The following is a 17996-nucleotide window of genomic DNA, read 5'->3' on the forward strand; positions in this document are numbered from 1 at the left end:
AATCGAGTTTCTGCCGTTTATTCGCCGTTTCTTGCACGATATTTCAACTGCGTGACTCGCAGTATTGTTCAGGTGCTGTCTGATACTGACAGTATCGGACATTACCAGACAGCACCTGAAGAAGACTGCGAGTCACGCAGTTGAAATATCGTGCAAGAAAGACGCGAATAAACGGCAGAAACCCGATTGTTCAACGTAACAGCTCTTTTCTCGCCTGAAGTGCTTATAGCCCACGCTTCCTTTGCGCACAGGGTTATACTACAGTCAGTTAAGCTCCGAATGTATTTCTTAGAACTTAAATTTAAAGTCGCCCTGTTGAGAGATCATTTCCAGCCACTTGCCCCCAAATGATACTAACGCGCGGTTTACCGAAAGGAAAGAGCCAATGCTCATTCGAATCTCCAGATTCCCGGAGAGTTTAATATTCTGTATCTTTACTCAGAAATATCATTTTAGTACCGTACTTACCCGATATTAGAGCACCCATAAATATTACGGACTGTAAGGTGAACAGGCAGCATACATTTAAGCATGAACTGCGTCCTAAACAGTATCTGAAGGGATTCATATTTAACTATGAAATCTAACAAAGTACTGTTGTTTCCTTTCAGGTCAACCAATGAGAGAACATCCACAAAACCCCGAGAGGCCTCTATAATAACGTGCGTAAGGTAAGTGCTGATAAAAGGAGTATTACGTTGGTTTATTTTGCCTTGAGTGAAGGGCACTATATTACGGGAGAACTAACAGGACTCGGAATGCGTCAGATATCGTTGAACTATTGCAGGTTTACAAAAAGAAAGAGATATCAGTTATTCTTCTTCGACAATCTAGATTTTAAATGCATTAACAATATTTTCCCAGTAGCAACGATAAGATCATTTTCGATTATTCTATATAATCAAAAGACAAATAGATGATTGGTCTTATCTAGGACTAACTCGTAAGGAAGGTGACCAGAGAGTACACTCACAATAGAAATTTGTCAAGACGGCCTTGTGATAAATTATCAAGGGAGTGCCGTTCGATACAGCGTTTGACCTATCGTCGTGATCAAAGTGCATTAACCACTAAACAAGTGAAACGTAGAACTTCTGACTCAGCAAGTTGTTGTTGTTGTTGTGGTCTTCAGTCCTGAGACTGGTTTGATGCAGCTCTCCATGCTACTCTATCCTGTGCAAGCTTCTTCATCTCCCAGTACCTACTGCAACCTACATCCTTCTGAATCTGCTTAGTGCATTCATCTCTTGGTCTCCCTCTACGATTTTTACCCTCCACGCTGCCCTCCAATACTAAATTGGTGATCCCTTGATGCCTCAGAACATGTCCTACCAACCGATCCCTTCTTCTGGTCAAGTTGTGCCACAAACTTCTGTTCTCCCCAATCCTATTCAATACCTCCTCATTAGTCATGTGATCTACCCATATAATCTTCAGCATTCTTCTGTAGCACCACATTTCGAAACCGTCTATTCTCTTCTTGTCCAAACTATTTATCGTCCATGTTTCACTTCCATATATGGCAGTGAAGGAAACAAAAGAAAAATTCGGAGTAGGTATTAAATTCCGTGGAGAAGAAATAAAAACTTTGAGGTTCGCCGATGACATTGTAATTCTGTCAGAGACAGCAAAGGACTTGGAAGAGCAGTTGAACGGAATGGACAGTGTCTTGAAAGGAGGATATAAGATGAACATCAACAAAAGCAAAACGAGGATATTGGAATGTAGTCGAATTAAGTCGGGTGATTCTGAGGGAATTAGATTAGGAAATGAGACACTTAAAGTAGTAAATGACTTTTGCTGTTTGGGGAGCAAAATAACTGATGATGGTCGAAGTAGAGAGGATATAAAATGTAGACTGGCAATGGCAAGGAAAGAGTTTCTGAAGAAGAGAAATTTGTTAACATCGAGTATAGATTTAAGTGTTAGGAAGTCGTTTCTGGAAGTTTTGTATGGAGCGTAGCCATGTATGGAAGTGAAACATGGACGATAACTAGTTTGGACAAGAAGAGAATAGAAGCTTTCGAAACGTTTTGCTACAGAAGAATGCTGAAGATTAGATGGGTAGATCATATAACTAATGAGGAGGTACTGAATAGAATTGGGGAGAAGAGAAATTTGATTAGAAACTTGACTAGACGAAGGGGTCAGTTGGTAGGACATGTTCTGAGGGATCAAGGGATCACCAGTTTAGTATTGGAGGGAAGCGTGGAGGGTAAAAATTGTAGAGGGAGACCAAGAGATGAATACGCTAAGCAGATTCAGAAGGACGTAGGTTGCAGATGAAGAAGCTTGCACAGGATAGAGTAGCATGGAGAGCTGCATCAAACCAGTCTCAGGACTGAAGACCACAACAACAACAACAACAGGTCGGTGGTTACGTAGCTACATTGAAGTCATGCTACGCTGCACATACGCTGCAGTAATATCCTACAAAACGGAAACTGTTTGATCGCCCCTTATAAAATACAGTTGCGGAGCAGAGAACCTGAGCAACCGACTCTGAACTGTTAAGATAACTGTCGGAATTTGTTAGGGACTAACTGGAAGTGGTGTGCTGACTGTTGGTGGAGTACATATTCCATTCTATTAGTGTGGTCTCGAAATCTTACTGAATGGAGTTATATAGCTGTTGGCGTCAAACATAAATATGTTGCCAGTGAAAGTAGTTGCTGCGATGGGGTGCCTTGCTTGCACGCTCGACTATGCGTTATCGCCACAGCGCCAAATACGGCTATGCAGCATGTATTGCAAAGTTATGGAAACGCGGATTAGCAACAATTTACAATAAGCAATAAAACATAACATTGCTTGATTTCAGTATGACGATGGTGTTGTGGCTGTAGTATGAGGTTCACTTGGTTTAACTGTCTTTACTCTGGTCTAGATGCTCATCCAGTGAACGATGACTACAGTCACCTGCATCGAGTCCAGTTGGCTCTTCTTGGCGACGACTATACACACTGTCTTCAGGCACTGCTGTTACTGTTAACCCTGTGCGATACTGACGCCGATACTGGCGTTGAAACCCTGTTAGTGGAGCCTTGCGTAGCCTTATATCCGCATTTGGTGGACAAACGTCCACTTGAGGATGTATGACACGCGGCGGAAGCATAAAATAGATCTTGCCTTAACTCACCAGGGGGGAGGGTTTCAGGAACGACCAACCGATTCAGCTCCTACTTGGCAGATCGCTTGTGCACTACCTATAATGAAAGACTGCAAGATGCTTTGGCATAATTTTTTTCGACAATACTACCCCTATATTTCATGACGCGTAATGACTCAGGATTGACGAGATCGTCAGATAATAGAAAACTAAGCATTTTTCATCAACATATGTGGCGTCGGCAAGGGTATATTTTCTTAGAAATCAAGAAAAAGTTTTTCGAGTGCCGCTTATGTACCGATAAGGTATGAGCTGTTCAGCGAAAGAGTCGCTGGCGTAGCGACCAAGGCGTTTGGTTGCGGAGCGGAGAAGCTGTGTTCCATGCCCAGTTGCAGTCTGGAGTTCTTTTATTTATATTTTTTCAGTTTTGAAACTGCTAGGCATAGCAGAGTTAATAATGTAGATAAATCAGTAGGGAATAATAACAAGGTAGGCGAATAAATTTCTCAAACAGCTTGGATTAACAAAGGATTAAAAATTCAATCCTGGTCGATTTACAATGTCTCTGTCACTCACTGTTACATGTACTAAATTTTCTTCGAACGTCTAGATGGATGGTACTTGTCATATAAATATTACAAGCAAATAGTCGGCCAGTGTGGCCGAGCGGTTCTAGGCACTTCAGTCTGGAACCGCGTGACCGCTTCGGTCGCAGGTTCGAATCCTGCCTCGGGCATGGATGTGTGTGATGTCCTTAGATTAGTTAGGTTTAAGTAGTTCTTAGTTCTAGGGGACTGTTGACCTCAGATGTTAAGTCCCATAGTGCTCAGAGCCATTTGAACCATTTGAACAAGAAAATATACTCGCAGCATGTAACGAATGCAATTTTCGAGCACCTACATCGTTTCTTCCTAAGATTCAGAGGAAAACAAACTAAGTTTACATTTAAAAATATTTCTTTTTCTGGAATTAATTTTGATTTGTACCACGCATACAGTAACATTGACTGAAAAATCGTTCATGAAAGCTGATTATAAGCTATGTTGTAAACCTTTACAAACCTCTATTCCATCCGTTCGGTTGTACAATTCCCGCTGGGTTTCCAGAAGCAGACTGTAGTTTTGAACCCTTGAAAGAAATTTTTTAACTTGGTGATAACAATAAACAACACATGGCTGACACACAGGCATGCAGTTTGGTGGTATTACTTCCACGGTGCAAGTCAGTTGACCCTGGTCATCTATAAACGTGCTGTCTCGTGCAATGGCGTTATTTTGTCCACCCCAGGTATCCAGTATCAGACAAAACTTGTTATCAGTAGTGTATGGTTTTAAAATGTTCCCAATATATCGTTTGTAAACTGAATTCTTCTATTTCTGGGTTAGGAGCAAGTGAAGTAAACATTTTTAACGAATCAGTTAAAGTATTACTTTATTATATGCACGGGGAAGCATTAGGCAATAATTTTCCAGATACTATAATGGAATATTGCGCTGTGCACGAATGTGTTATTTTAAGTGCACTACCAATTGTGACAAGAGCCAATTTTTCTCCCTTATGCGGTAACGTGTGTCGAATGCAAGTATTCGCACCAGTCTTACTCAGAATCATTTTCCTGCAACGAGGCCTAGAATTTTTATTGATTACCAATTCAAGTTGTTTGAGGAATTTATTTGCCTACTTTCTTATTTTTTCTTATTGATTTACGTACCTCACTAACCGTCCTATTCGAATCAGTTTCGAGCGGAAAAAATACAAAAAAAAAAGTTGCAGTATCTATGCTTCCCAGCCTGCCTTGGTCGCCGAAATTGCGACGCTCTCGGTTAACAACGCATACGTCATGGGTAAACAAACGGAAATCGTAAAAGTTTCTTTCCTCTATTCCTACGAAAATATGCGTTTGCTGCCCCCATATATGTTGATTATCTATCGATCCCGTCAACTTTCGGATTATATTTCTCAAAAACAGGGCGGGGGAGGGGGAGGGGGGGCGGGAGCGAGATGCCGTGATTCAGCCATAATTTCTCAGAGCTTTTCATTTTAGATTTTACGCAAGCGACTCGCAGAATATGAGCCGAAACGGTTGGCCATGTCAGAGGGCCTATCATTGTCAGTTGCACCTGAGTATTAGGCAGCTAGGCGCTCTTGTATGTATTGCTGCGAGCCGTATCATCCGGAGGACACAGCAGTTGTCACAGGGCATTAATGTTTCGTTTTGGAGTGGTGACAATTTTAACCCTGTCTCGCGGGTTAACGTAAGGTTGGGAACCTTATTTAGTCTGATTTTTGATACGGAACTACAGGGGAGTGATAAGTCTGGATTGATGACGACGATCCTGTTTGGTTTGTGAGGCGCTCAACTGCGCGGTCATCAGCGCCCATACAAAGTCCCAAATTTTACACAGTCCAATTTTTTTACGCAATCTAATGTAGCCACTGTGACGAATGATGATGGTGATGAAATGATGAGGACAACACAAGCACCCAGTCCCTGGGCACCTAAATCGTGCTATCACGTTAGTCCCGGTGTGTAGGTTTGTTTTTAGTATTCAGGCGGTGGAAGAAATGTTCGTCACGAGAGTTAGGCCTGCGCTAAGAGGGGAGGAGTTATCGTGTAATTCATTATCATGTAAATGTGAACCATTGCCCTAGTTTAAATAGGAAAATTCTCTGCGGGTTTTTACGGATGGAGAACGTACAGACTACTAATAGAGATGCGGCCGGCAGCTGGTGATGCAGGGCACTGCATATTTGTTGCTGTCGGAATACAGTGTAAAGTATCACTGATGAATTCGCACGAGGGTGGGTCAAAGTGCAGCGCCTCCTGCATCAGATGAAATTTAATAATGAAAGTGCCAGGGCTGTCACCGAAAGCTCGGTATTCACGCGAGGCTGCAGTGCCACCATAATATTCCAGAGCAGGAGTGTCGCTTAAGCAGCTTGTGTGAACCGACTTTACGCAGAAAGGTCACATGCGGTGTGTGGCAGCGGGTGGGTGGCACAGGGGCAGAGGAACCTCGCGGCGTCTTCAGGCCATCGAGGAGTGCGGGCAGCCGCCGACGACACTGATTACGGCCATTAAGACGGAGGCGATGCTATCGGCGCTCGGAAGAAGCTCATTAAAGTGTAAAACGGCGCCCAACACCAGCTTTCGGCGAGGAACTTTGTACATGGCGACGTTTTCCACTCGGCTATTTTAGTATACTAGCTGCACAAAATGACTAACCAGCGTGTCTCGATGATCGTACGTCTTGTAATTACCGATCGGCAGGAGCTTTGCCCTTCAATGACCGAGCGTGAGAAATAAGCGAAAGGGTATAGTCACGGTAGAAAACAAGCCTGACCTTCTGTAGGTAGACTATATCCTTATAACAGTATTCTTTGCAGGAAAAATCGCATTATCCTGTCAACAATTACAAGCGCTAGACGATGTAATTGAAATGTGAAGCTTAAAACGCATTAAAACTGTGCTCAAGATCGAGACATCCCTCCCTTTTACTAATAATTCTTTCACCAACCGAGCTTTCCACTCAAATAACATAGGCTGTCTCAATTAAACCTCCGCATCCTCTTTCCAGCTTCTTGGAGTCCTCTTAGGCTTTATGGCATACCTCGCTAGTCTACCACAATTTGGGATAAAACGTGTGACTTAGAATAGTGTAACCAAAACCTACGGTTGTTTGCAGAACAAAGCCGAGTTTTCGAAACGACCTTGAGAAGCTCTTGGATACATCACTGGGCCATTACGTACCTGAGGCTTGGCTTAATGAACAGCATATTTAATTTATTACCAGTATTGGCCTGAGTCATGCCTGCATTACCATTTCCATGCAAGGGTTATCGGCTAACAGACAAATGAGCAGGAATTCGGACGTAAACGTGACAGGCCAAGCTGTACGAAATTTAGTGTCCAAATTATTCAGTGGGTTATTCACATAGGGTATAGTCAAGGATTTTTTGTGAGAATATAAACTGGCGCACAGTCGTAAACTACAACAGTTAAACGAACGAACTTGTCTTACGTTTCTAGTTTAGAGTCTCCACGTACTCAGGAAAGGGTGCGAGAATAAAAGTGAAAAAATATCGCTAGAAGAGCAGCACAAGCTCGGACTGAGAAGGAACCACGCCAGCCATTTATGCAAAATTTACCCTCGTCAATAACAAAGTTAAAATCCAGAGATGTAACTCATTACGTTACGTTAAGAATGAAACAAAATATATGTTGTTTCTGCGTCCGGGTTCTATTGTTAGACTTACTCTTTAAAAAGGTGTAGAATTATTCCAGTTAATGATTTAGCAACATACTAATGTTGTGAAACGTCCTGGCAGATCAAAACTGTGTGCCAGACCGAGACTCGAACTCCAGACCTTTGCCTTTCGCGGGCAAGTGCTGTACCGACTGAGCTATCCAAGCACGTCTCACGACCTCTCCTCACAGCTTCAGTTCTACCAGTACCTCGTCTCCTACTTTCTAAACCTCACAAAAGCTCTTCTGCGAACCTTGCAGAACTACAACTCCTGGAAGAAAGGATACCGCGGAGACATGGCTTAGCCACAGCCTAGGGGCACGGATGTTTCAAGAATGAGATTTTCCCTCTGCAGTGGAGTGTGCGCTGATATGAAACTTCCTGCCATATTAAAACTGTGTGCCGGACCGAGACTCGAACTCGGGACATTTGCCTTCATTCTGGATACTAAGGCTGAACTGTGTGAGAATTAAGGTGCAATTGTTGTGGAAGAGAGAGTTTGGGGTGAAGGAGAGGTGAAGGAGATAAGGGGAGGAGCTCGAAACAGCGTGTGTGGAAGTTGCGTGTGTGAAAGGTCATGGAGCTGAAGAAAATTAGGGAGGAGAGAGAGAACCGTTAACTGTGGTTTTTCGCCAAAATGATTGAGTAACGGTATGTGAACGACAGGCCGCAGCAAGGAGCTAAATGTTGGCACATTTTTCGCGGTTACGCGGAAGGGCCTGGCGACCAAGTATAGTAAACAGGCAGAGATATATGCAGCTAATGCGGACGCGCGGCGCCGTGCTTAATGACGGGCATTTGCGTGCGAGATTACTGTGGTTAGGCAGCGCCGGCGATTAATATGCGAGACGCGCTGGACGCGCGCCAGGTCGCGAAGCCGAGACACGTGTGCGTGTGTGCGTGAGTGCGTGCGGGAGATCAGCGCGTTTCAGGAGCGTTGCACTTGAAGCTGTCGCGTGCCCAGCTGCCAGTCTCACGCTGCCGGTATGTGCACACTCAATAAATAAGACGAATGGTACGCCATCGGTTCGAGACTTCTTGTTCAGTCTGACATATAAACAGTGGAGGAATAAATGATTACACCACGGCCGGCCAGTGTGGCCGAGCGGTTCTAGGCTCTTCAGTCTGGAACCGCACGACCGCTACGGTCGCAGGTTCGAATCCTGCCTTGGGCATGGATGTGTGTGATGTCCTTAGGTTAGTTAGGTTTGAGTAGTTCTAAGTTCTAGGGGACTTATGACCACAGCAGTTGAGTCCCATAGTGCTCAGAGCCATTTGAACCATTTTTTTAGTTAGGTTTAAGTAGTTCCTAGTACAAGGGGACTGATGACCTCAGATGTTAAGTCCCATCGTGCTCAGAGCCATTTGAACCATTTTTGATTACACCACCTTCACGTTTACTCTATAAGCCACAGTACGGTGTGTGGCGGAGCGTCCGTAGCGTACCAGTATAATCTCATCCGCACCTCTCTCCTTCCGTCTCTGGCCCCCGCACCCCCACTCCCCCCCCCCTTTTCCACCGCCTCCTATCTCCATCCTCGTATGTGTACTACGATCGCGATTTCTCCAAATATTATTGTCGTGATGATCATGTGAGGATTTAAGTTGACTCATTTTGGAACGTGTGCCCTAGAAACTTTGTGAGCAAGGCTCTCCGATCTGCACAGCTTCTTTCTTGTAGCGTTTCTCTCTGCAGTTCGTTGAATGTTCAAATGTTCAAATGTGTGTGAATTCCTAAGGGACCTAACTGCTGAGGTCATCGGTCCCTAGACTTAGACGCTACTTAAACTAACTTACACTAACTTATGCTAAGCCCAAGGGGGAATCGAATCTCCGGCGGGTGGCACCGCGCAATCCGTGACATGGTTCCTCAAACCGCGCGGCCACTAAGCGTGGCGTTGAATGTTTTTACCAGACTCTCACACTGGCTGAGCAAACCGTGACGAATAGCGCAGCTCTTCTTTGAATCTGTTCAATTTCTTCCTTTAATTCAACTCTAGAGTCTCAAGGCGATGAACAAAACTGAAAAACTGGTCGGACTGGGTTTCTCAAGCATGTCGTAAAAATACTGCAGTTATCTCTTTCTTAAATGTTAATGTTTACGTAGAACGGGAGTCATATGACTGTCCATTTTGTTGAATCTGATAGCGTTTATGAATGGTATCTGATTACAAAAGAAGTTATTTAGAGATTATGCGACATGCAAAAAACGCTGAATTTCCCAGGTTCAGTGTCTTCTGAAAAACTGTGCTGCAATTCACGCAACAAGATTTAGTTCTTTGTTATCTTAAGATGTGGTTGAGCTGTGATCGCTTGCGTCGCTCTTTTCTTGAGGTAAATTTGTAGGCAAATGATTAACTGAAATAAGAGTGACCTATAATTTTTGCATTATAACTATTATTTCTACTGTTACATTACAAAATGTTACCATACACTGCTATTACACGTTGCACCACATGTTTTCGTTGTATTGTACTTTGTCAAAAATAAGCTTAAGAGTTCCTGGCAGATTAAAATTATGTGCCAAGCCAACACTCGGGCAAATGCTCTACCGAATGAGCTACCCAAGCACGACTCACGACCGACCTCATAGCTTTACTTCCGCCAGTTCCTCATCTCCTACCCACCAAACTTCAATGAAGTTTTTCTGTGGATTATGAGTCCTGGAAGAAAGGGTATTGCGAAGACGGTTGGTAGCTAAGTTGACCGCGAAAGTCTCGGTTCGGCACGCAGTTTTAACCTACAGGAAGTTCGATATCAGCGCACACTCCGCTGCAGACTGAAAACTCATTCTGGAAACATCCCCCAGGCTGTGGCTAAGCCATGTCTCCGCAGATCTGTCATCAGAATGCAACAGCGCTACTCAGGCGCTGCTAGAGTTTTGCTTATTCTTCGTGTTTTGAGGAGGATTTCAGCGCTGTAACGTATATGGAAAATGTCTAAATACGAGGGCGTGCTGAAAGGTAACGCCTACGATTTTCTTATTCTGTTCTCAATACTGGTTGAGGTGTTATATGTCGTCCATATTACTCGGTCGACTTTCCGGCTTCGCTGACGCAAGTTGCAACTCTCTGATGCTAGAGAAACCTGGACTGTAGCGTGTAACATGGCGGTGTCTGACATAACTATGTCGGTGCGTGAGAAACTGCGTCCTGTAATCGAGTTTCTAACCGCAGGACGTTCGTCCACACACAGAGCACTCTGTCCTTCAGCATGACAATGCCAAAACACACACGCGCGCTGCGACATCTGCAGCAATCCGACGCCTTGGGTTCGTCTTCGATCATACTCCACCAAGTCAGGTCATAGTCCACCTTCGAGGACTTTGCTTTTTTGACCCCTCCTTCTCCCAGAGCGGATTTTACTCCTTCCCCCCCCCACCCCCCCCCCCCCCCCCCCCCCCCGTCCTGAGTCCCTGCATCCCCTCTTAGGCTGTTTTCCTCTCCCGTCCCACCCCTTCCCAACCCTCCTTCCACGCGCCCCCCACCTCATCCCCCTTTCTCTCCCCTCCTCCTCGCCTCCTTCCCCCTCTTCCCATTTCCCTTGCCCCCCCCCCCCTCCTATGCAGATCGTTCCAGGTTTTTATTCGGTATTAGTGTGCTACGTTAGTATTGTGTTTCTGTGCCGTTCCACAGTGTCATATAGTGAAGTGGGTTTTAATTGTGTACTCGACCTGTTTATTGTCCATGACAGTTCCTTGCTACGCCGCCCATCATGTGGCTATTTTACTCGTTCTCCGGAGTTTCATGCTCCGGCTGTACTTTGCATGGTGCCTTTTAATGTAGCGTGTAGTTTTATTTTGTGTAACATACTTTTTTAGATTCTTATCTACGATTTACAGTCACCGCTTTGTATGTCTTATTTTCTTCTGTTCCGCCTTTTTTTGTTTCTATTCTCCGCCATGTTATCTCCTTTATATTGTTTTTAAATGTCTTCCTGTCTATTTATGCCTCTTGGCTGAAGAGCGGCGCTTATGCTGCTGCCAGCCCTCCCCTGATGGGGGATGGAAATAAAGGAAAAAAGATCCCTTTGATAAAGATGAAGCCTTGCGAGGTGAGGTAAAATATATTTTATAGTGACGCTATCAGCAAAGTGGTATCTCGTTGGGAAAAATGTGTTGGTCGCCAAGGTGATTGTGTTGAGTAATGAAAAATGGAAATGAGCGTTTGACGTCATTGGCCGGGAGGCCCCTCGCAGGACAGGTCCGGCCGCCTTGGTGCAGGTCTTATTACATTCGACGCCACATTGGGCGACCTGCGCTCCGGATGGGGATGAAATGATGATGAAGACAACAAAACACGCAGTCAATGAGCGGAGAAAATCCCCGACCCAGCCGGGAATCGAACCCGGGCCCGTAGGACGGCAATCCGTCACGCAGACCTCCTTTTTTTTATCTCATTTTGTTCGTCTTCGTTCTTTGTATCTCCTCGGGGCGGATGTCGCAAGACACCTGTTTCAGTTTGTCGTTTATCCAATAACTCAGGGTCTTTTTTTTTTCAGCTAACCTTCTAACCGAACACGCTGAGTTACCGTGCCGGTGCCACTCAGCTATCGGGACGGACTACGTTGAGTAATGATTATGTAGAAATCAAGAACAAAAATGAAGGACTAGCCGGCCACTGTGGCCGAGCGGTTCTAGGCGCTTCAGTCCGGAACCGCGCTGCTGCTACGGTCGCAGGTTCGAATCCTGCCTCAGACATGGATGTGTGTGATGTCCTTTGGTTAGTTAGGTTTACCCAGTTCTAAGTGTAGGGGACTAATGACTTCAGAAGTTAAGTTTCGCAGTGCTTAGAGCCAATTGAACTATTTGAAGAACTTTAATAATGTCTGTTATATTTAAAAAGTTTTAAGAGTTCGCACATAAGTAATTCGGAGGCATTACTTTTGAGCATGCCCTCGTTGTATCATTACAGCGCCTCAAATCACTATCCAGCCGTCAAGAGTAGAGGTCGTCCGCTTCTGTAGCATGGGCAATCACAGGTCTTAGTCCTGGGTAAACGTTATTGTTATTGCCTAATCTGACGTATGGATCCATCCTTTTAATGGATCCTCCTCTCGTTTTGGCTCGTTTCGTATCCCTGGCGGTTTGTATAACTGTCGGGATATGTCACTTTTCGAAGGCGTAGTAACTTGGCAGTGAGAGGCGACAGCTAACCTGATTATGAAGGGACGCGGGGGGCGGGGGGAGGGGGAGGGGGTGGCTGCAAACCAGGGAGGAGCTTGACAAGAAGGCGATCGATCACTTCGGCTAATGTAGACAGCATTAGGTACTGAGAAATTCACGCAGGCCTTGTCGAAACAAGTGAGCATCGCTGTACAGGTGGATTACTTCCGTAGGCGATCACGCGCCGCCTGTGTTGACCTCCGTCAGCAGAACGACTGTGACCAGCGGAGCACAACCGCCAATCTGTGGCCTCACAACTGTTCTGCTTGCACACTGCCTTCTTTTCCCCCTCCCAGGGCGCCACACGACTCTCCTTCGAAGGCGCATTATCGGGCGGGGCATAGGCTCTGTTTGCCCGGCAGCGGGCAGTGTGTGATTTGCGATGGCAGCGTGCCGCTCGCCCCCCAAGATGGTGGGCGTGGACGCTAACCATAGCGCTTCCCGTGGCTCTTGTACCAGCTCTGCTATCGCCATCACCACTCAATAAGTACCACACGATGTAAAACTGCCTCGTAGAACGGCGCGTTCCATCTCAGCATAAACAGTCCTATGTTCCCATAAATTACTTTGTAGGAAGACGACCAGTTTGACAAAAATACATAATACCCCTGTTAGTAGGACAATACCATCCGTGCGAAAAATGTCTATCCTGTCGATCGAGTTACTGAATCGAGTGAGGTGGCCGAGTGGCTACTACACTGGAGTCGCACGTGGGAGGGGGGAAGGTTTCGTATCCCCTTTCAGCCATGCAGATTTACGTTTCCTATAGTTTAATGATTATAGATATATACTACAATATAGATGTATACCACAACCAGCCACTATGCTTATTTATTACTAATCTTACAACATTAATTTATTGCCAATGTCACTGCTGATCATTAGGCACCAGGGCATACAAAAACAAATATTATTTGCATTACTAAGATTATTAAGTGGATTATCGCTAATTTCTTGAGTTACCATGTTATTCATTCGGTCCAAGGTCGTATGCTTCTTGACCAACAAATGTAAATATGTAAATATTTTTGGCAGTATAATGCTGGTGTTTGCTTACTGCTTGCACGTGCGGTGTGCAATTATTTCGTTTTGTAACATCTGTGTACATTATTTTAAGTCACGTTTCACTTTGAACTATTTTCTTCAACGCGAAGTTTATACAGGGTCGTCAAACAAGTGTCGAACATTTTCAGTGGTGGCAGTGCTCCTTCAAACAAGAAAGAGATGAGCATTTTTTATTACGAGAGGTGAATCTAACGTCGATTTGTGACTGTCATTCGAGGAACGTGCCGAGCCTGACGATCATTCATAGCAATGCATCCCTCTGCCGCGAAGCCCTTGAAGTACAGTAGCGTCGTCATACAATAAGATGGTACTCGCTGCGAGTTCTTGCTAATAGTCGCATCCTTGTTCTTCGATTTTTGTCTACTAAATGCAAGCTACTCGTAGCACTTGCTTCTCGATCTCCGGTGTGCGGACTGAGCGTGGTTTTCCACAGTTAGCTTCCTGAGGTGTTAGAAGTCGTCTATCGCTAAGCCGCTGTAAAATTACCCTAAAAGCTAATCAGGTAGTACTCGTGGAGGGCACAGGCTTGCAGTTTACTTCCATTTGGTAAACCCTATCTGATACGCACTTACAGAGGAATCGTGCAAATGAGAAAAGAAAATTTACCGAACGATTTGCATGTTCAAATGCAATAACAGAAAAGACAGAGGTGAGGACAGTGGTGTGGTTTTGTAAGACACCAATGTACACTATGTAATCAAAAGTATCCGAGCACGTGGCTGAAAATGACTTATACGTTCGTGGCGCTCCCCATCGGTAATGCTGGGATTCAATATGGTGTTGGCCCACCGTTTGCCTTGATGACAGCTTCCACTCCCGTAGGCATACGTTCAGTCAGGTGCTGGTAGGTTTCTTTGGGAATGCCAGCCCATTCTTCACGGAGTGCCGCACTCAGGAGAGGTATCGATGTCGGTCGGTGACGCCTGGCACGAAGTCGGCGTTCCAAAACATCCCAAAGGTGTTCTATAGGATTCAAGTCAGGACTCTGTGCAGGCCAGTCCACTACAGGGAAGCAATTGTCGAGTAACCACCAGGCCGTGCATTATGAACAGGCACTCGATGGTATGAAAGATGCAATCGCCATCACCGAATTTTTCTTCAACAGTGTGAAGCAAGAAGGTGCTTGAAACATCAGTGTAGGCCTGTGCTGTGATAGTGGCACGCAAAACAACAAGCAAGCCCCCTCCATGAGAAACACAACTACATCATAACACCACCGCCTCCGAATTTTACTGTTGGCACTACACACGGTGGCAGATGACGTTCACCGTGCATTCGCCATACCCACACCCTGCCATCGGATAGTTACACTGTGTACCCTTATTTGTCACTCCATACAACGTTTTTCCACTGTTCAATCGTCCAATGTTTACGCTTCTCACACCAAGCGAGGCGTCGTTTGGCATTGGCCGGCGTGATGTGCGGATGCTACGATTTCATTCGTCATCGTCAGATGGCCGCAGCAGTTAGCGTGATTGAATGGGATGGCGCTGGGCACGCAACACAGTACCCTAGGTCCTTGTAGTCAGGGATACATTCTTGACGTATCAAGGCTAATGGCTGTATCTTGTAGGTGTCCATGACGTTAATTTTGAACAAGATAACGCAAGACCGCAGGTTGCCTGTGTTGTCCTGACCTACATCCATGGACAGGGTGTTCCATTGTTGCTAACCAGAACATTCATCAGATTCCTCCCCTCTGAAAACATATGATCACGGATTGCTGGGAAACCAACATGCTGCCACTCGCTAGCCACTACAATAGATGACCTCTCACGTAGACGTGAAGCAGCATGGAGTGACATATTCGTATCTACACTGAAGCGCCAAAGAAACAGATATAGGCATGCGCATTCAAATGCAGAGATATTTAATAGGCAGATTATCGACCTGCTGTCGACAGCGCCTATATAAGACAAAAAGTGTTTGGCGCCGTTGTTAGATCGGTTACTGCTGTTACAATGGCAGGTTATCAAGATCTGAGTTTGAACGTGGTGCTATAGTCGACGCTCGAGATATGGGACACAGCATCTCTGAGGTACCGATGAAATGGGGATTTTCCCGTACGACCATTTCACTATTGTACTGTGAATATCAGGAATCCGGTAAAACATCAAATCTCCGACGTCACTGCGGTCGGAAAAAAATCCTGCAAGAACAGGACCGACGACGACGGAAGAGAAACGTTCAATGTGACAGAAGTGCAACCCTTCCGCAAATTGCTGCAGATTTCAATGCTGGGCCATCAACAAGTGTCAGCGTGCGAACCATCCAACGAAACATCAAGGATATGGGCTTTCGAAGCCGAAGGCCCACTCGTGTACCATTGATGACTGCACGACACAAAGCTTTACGCCTCGCCTGGGCTCGTCAACACCGACATTGGACTGTTGATGACTGGAAACACCGTTGCCTGGTCGGACGAGTCTCGTTTTGTATCCTGCAGACGGACGTGTACGGGTACGGAGACAATATCATGAATCTATGGACCCCTGCATGTCAGCAGCGGATTGTTCAAGCTGGTGGAGGCTCTGTAATGATATGAGGCGTGTGCAGTTGGAGTAATATGGGAGCCCTGAGACATCTAGAGACGATTCTCACAGGTGACACGTACATAAGCATCCCGTCTGATAACTTCGTCCATTCATGTCCATTGTGAATTCCGACGGACTTGGTAAATTCTGCCAGGACAATGCGACTTCTCAAACGTCCAGAATTGTTACAGAGTAGCTCCAGGAACGCTCTTCTGAGTTTAAGCACTTCTGCTGGACACCAAACTCCCCAGACATGAAAATTATTTAGCATATCTGGGATGCCTTGCAACGTGCTGTTCAGAACATATTTCCACTCCCTCGTACTCTTACGGATTTACGCGCAGCCAGGCAGGATTCAAGGTGTCAATTTCCTCCAGTACTACTTCAGACATTAGTCGAGTCCCTGCCAGGTCGTGTAGCGGTACTTCTGCGTGTTTGCGATGATCCTACACGATACCAGGTGTACCAGTTTCTTTGGCGCTTCAGTCTATAATGTAAGCTGTCTATAATGTCCAACCTGGACGAAGCTCAAAATGGCTCTGAGCACTATGGGACTTAACATCTGTGGTCATCAGTCCCCTAGAACTTAGAACTACTTAAACCTAACTAACCTAAGGACATCACACACATCCATGCCCGAGGCAGGATTCCAACCTGCGACCGTAGCAGTCGAGCGGTTCCGGACTGAGCGCCTAGAACCGCTAGACCACCGCGGCCGGCAGGTCGAAGCTATTGTGGCTGTCCTGTGCACTAAATTTCTAACCCTGTGTCCACCAAACCACTTGCAGATACAATCTGCTATCCTACGTAACGTACTACACTACTACAACGTTTACGCACAAAAAGGAAAAATCCGTTCCCCGCTATCCTTTCTGGTGTTGCAATTTTAATAACCAACAATGTACTGTCCCACGTCGTTACCAATGAGGATACGCAGAAGCTTTGCCGTTGTCGCCTCATGTCGAGGTACACATTTGTTCGTCCACTACTTCTTAGTTTTCTGATTTTGATGAAACTTCTCACTTGGTAAGGGAAAAACTCAAATTCGAAAAATAGGTACGCACAAGTACACCACGACAATTTCTTAAAAGTGTGAACAGTCTCGTCTTGCATGATAGAGTAACTGATGGTACGGATCTATGTTGGTCCGTCATGGACAGGGGACATTAGCTGGTTCAGTAATTATCAGTATCAATGAAATTCTCCAACAGACGTTCAACTAAGATGTTATTTTATTTTATTTTGACGACAACCAGTTTCGGCATTCCACTATGCCATCTTCAGGCTCGTTAAGCATCGCTCAAATGCCATACAGTGCCATGTATACCTGGATTCCGCGAATTCAGACCGTTTCACAAGTACTTCGTTCGAAGACTTGGTAGCTAGCCTGAAGATGGCATAGTGGAATGCCGAAACTGGTTGTCGTCAAAATAAAGTGAAATAACATCTCAGTTACACGGCTGTTGGAGAATTTCATCGATATTGACAGCGATGGTATGGATTGTCCTCGACACGGTATTGGTTCGGTCAAACCTGGAAACAACCTGGAAACTAATGACAGGCGATCACGTGCACGAGCTGCGTAGGGGCGGGTGCCACTGACAAGAACGTCAACATCGCTGGCTTCCGCCCAGGATAGCGGACCACGCTAATGGCGCGGGGTAGCCATGCGGTCTAGGGCGTCTTGTCACGGTCTGCAAGGCTTCTCCCGTCGGAGGTTCGAGTCCCCCCTCAGGCATGGGTGTGTCTGTCGTCCTTAGCGTAAGTTAGTTTAAGTTAGATTAAATAGGGTGTAATCTTAGGGAGCGATGACCTCAGCAGTTTGGTCCCATAAGACCTTACCACAAATCAGATCAGGTGGGACCGCGCTAAAGCCG

General features: G+C 45.5%; 1 protein-coding gene across 1 annotated transcript in view; it reads left to right on the top strand.

Annotated features, from left to right (window-relative positions):
* Positions 1–17996, top strand: part of LOC124594324 (uncharacterized transmembrane protein DDB_G0289901-like) — a 433352-nt gene that overhangs the window by 137768 nt on the left and 277588 nt on the right. Inside the window, exon 3 of the mRNA XM_047132687.1 lies at positions 612–671. Coding sequence (XP_046988643.1) covers positions 612–671 — 60 coding nt within the window. The remainder of the gene's footprint in view (positions 1–611; positions 672–17996) is intronic.

Source organism: Schistocerca americana, chromosome 2 (genome assembly GCF_021461395.2).
Source record: "Schistocerca americana isolate TAMUIC-IGC-003095 chromosome 2, iqSchAmer2.1, whole genome shotgun sequence".
Lineage (NCBI taxonomy): Eukaryota > Metazoa > Arthropoda > Insecta > Orthoptera > Acrididae > Schistocerca > Schistocerca americana.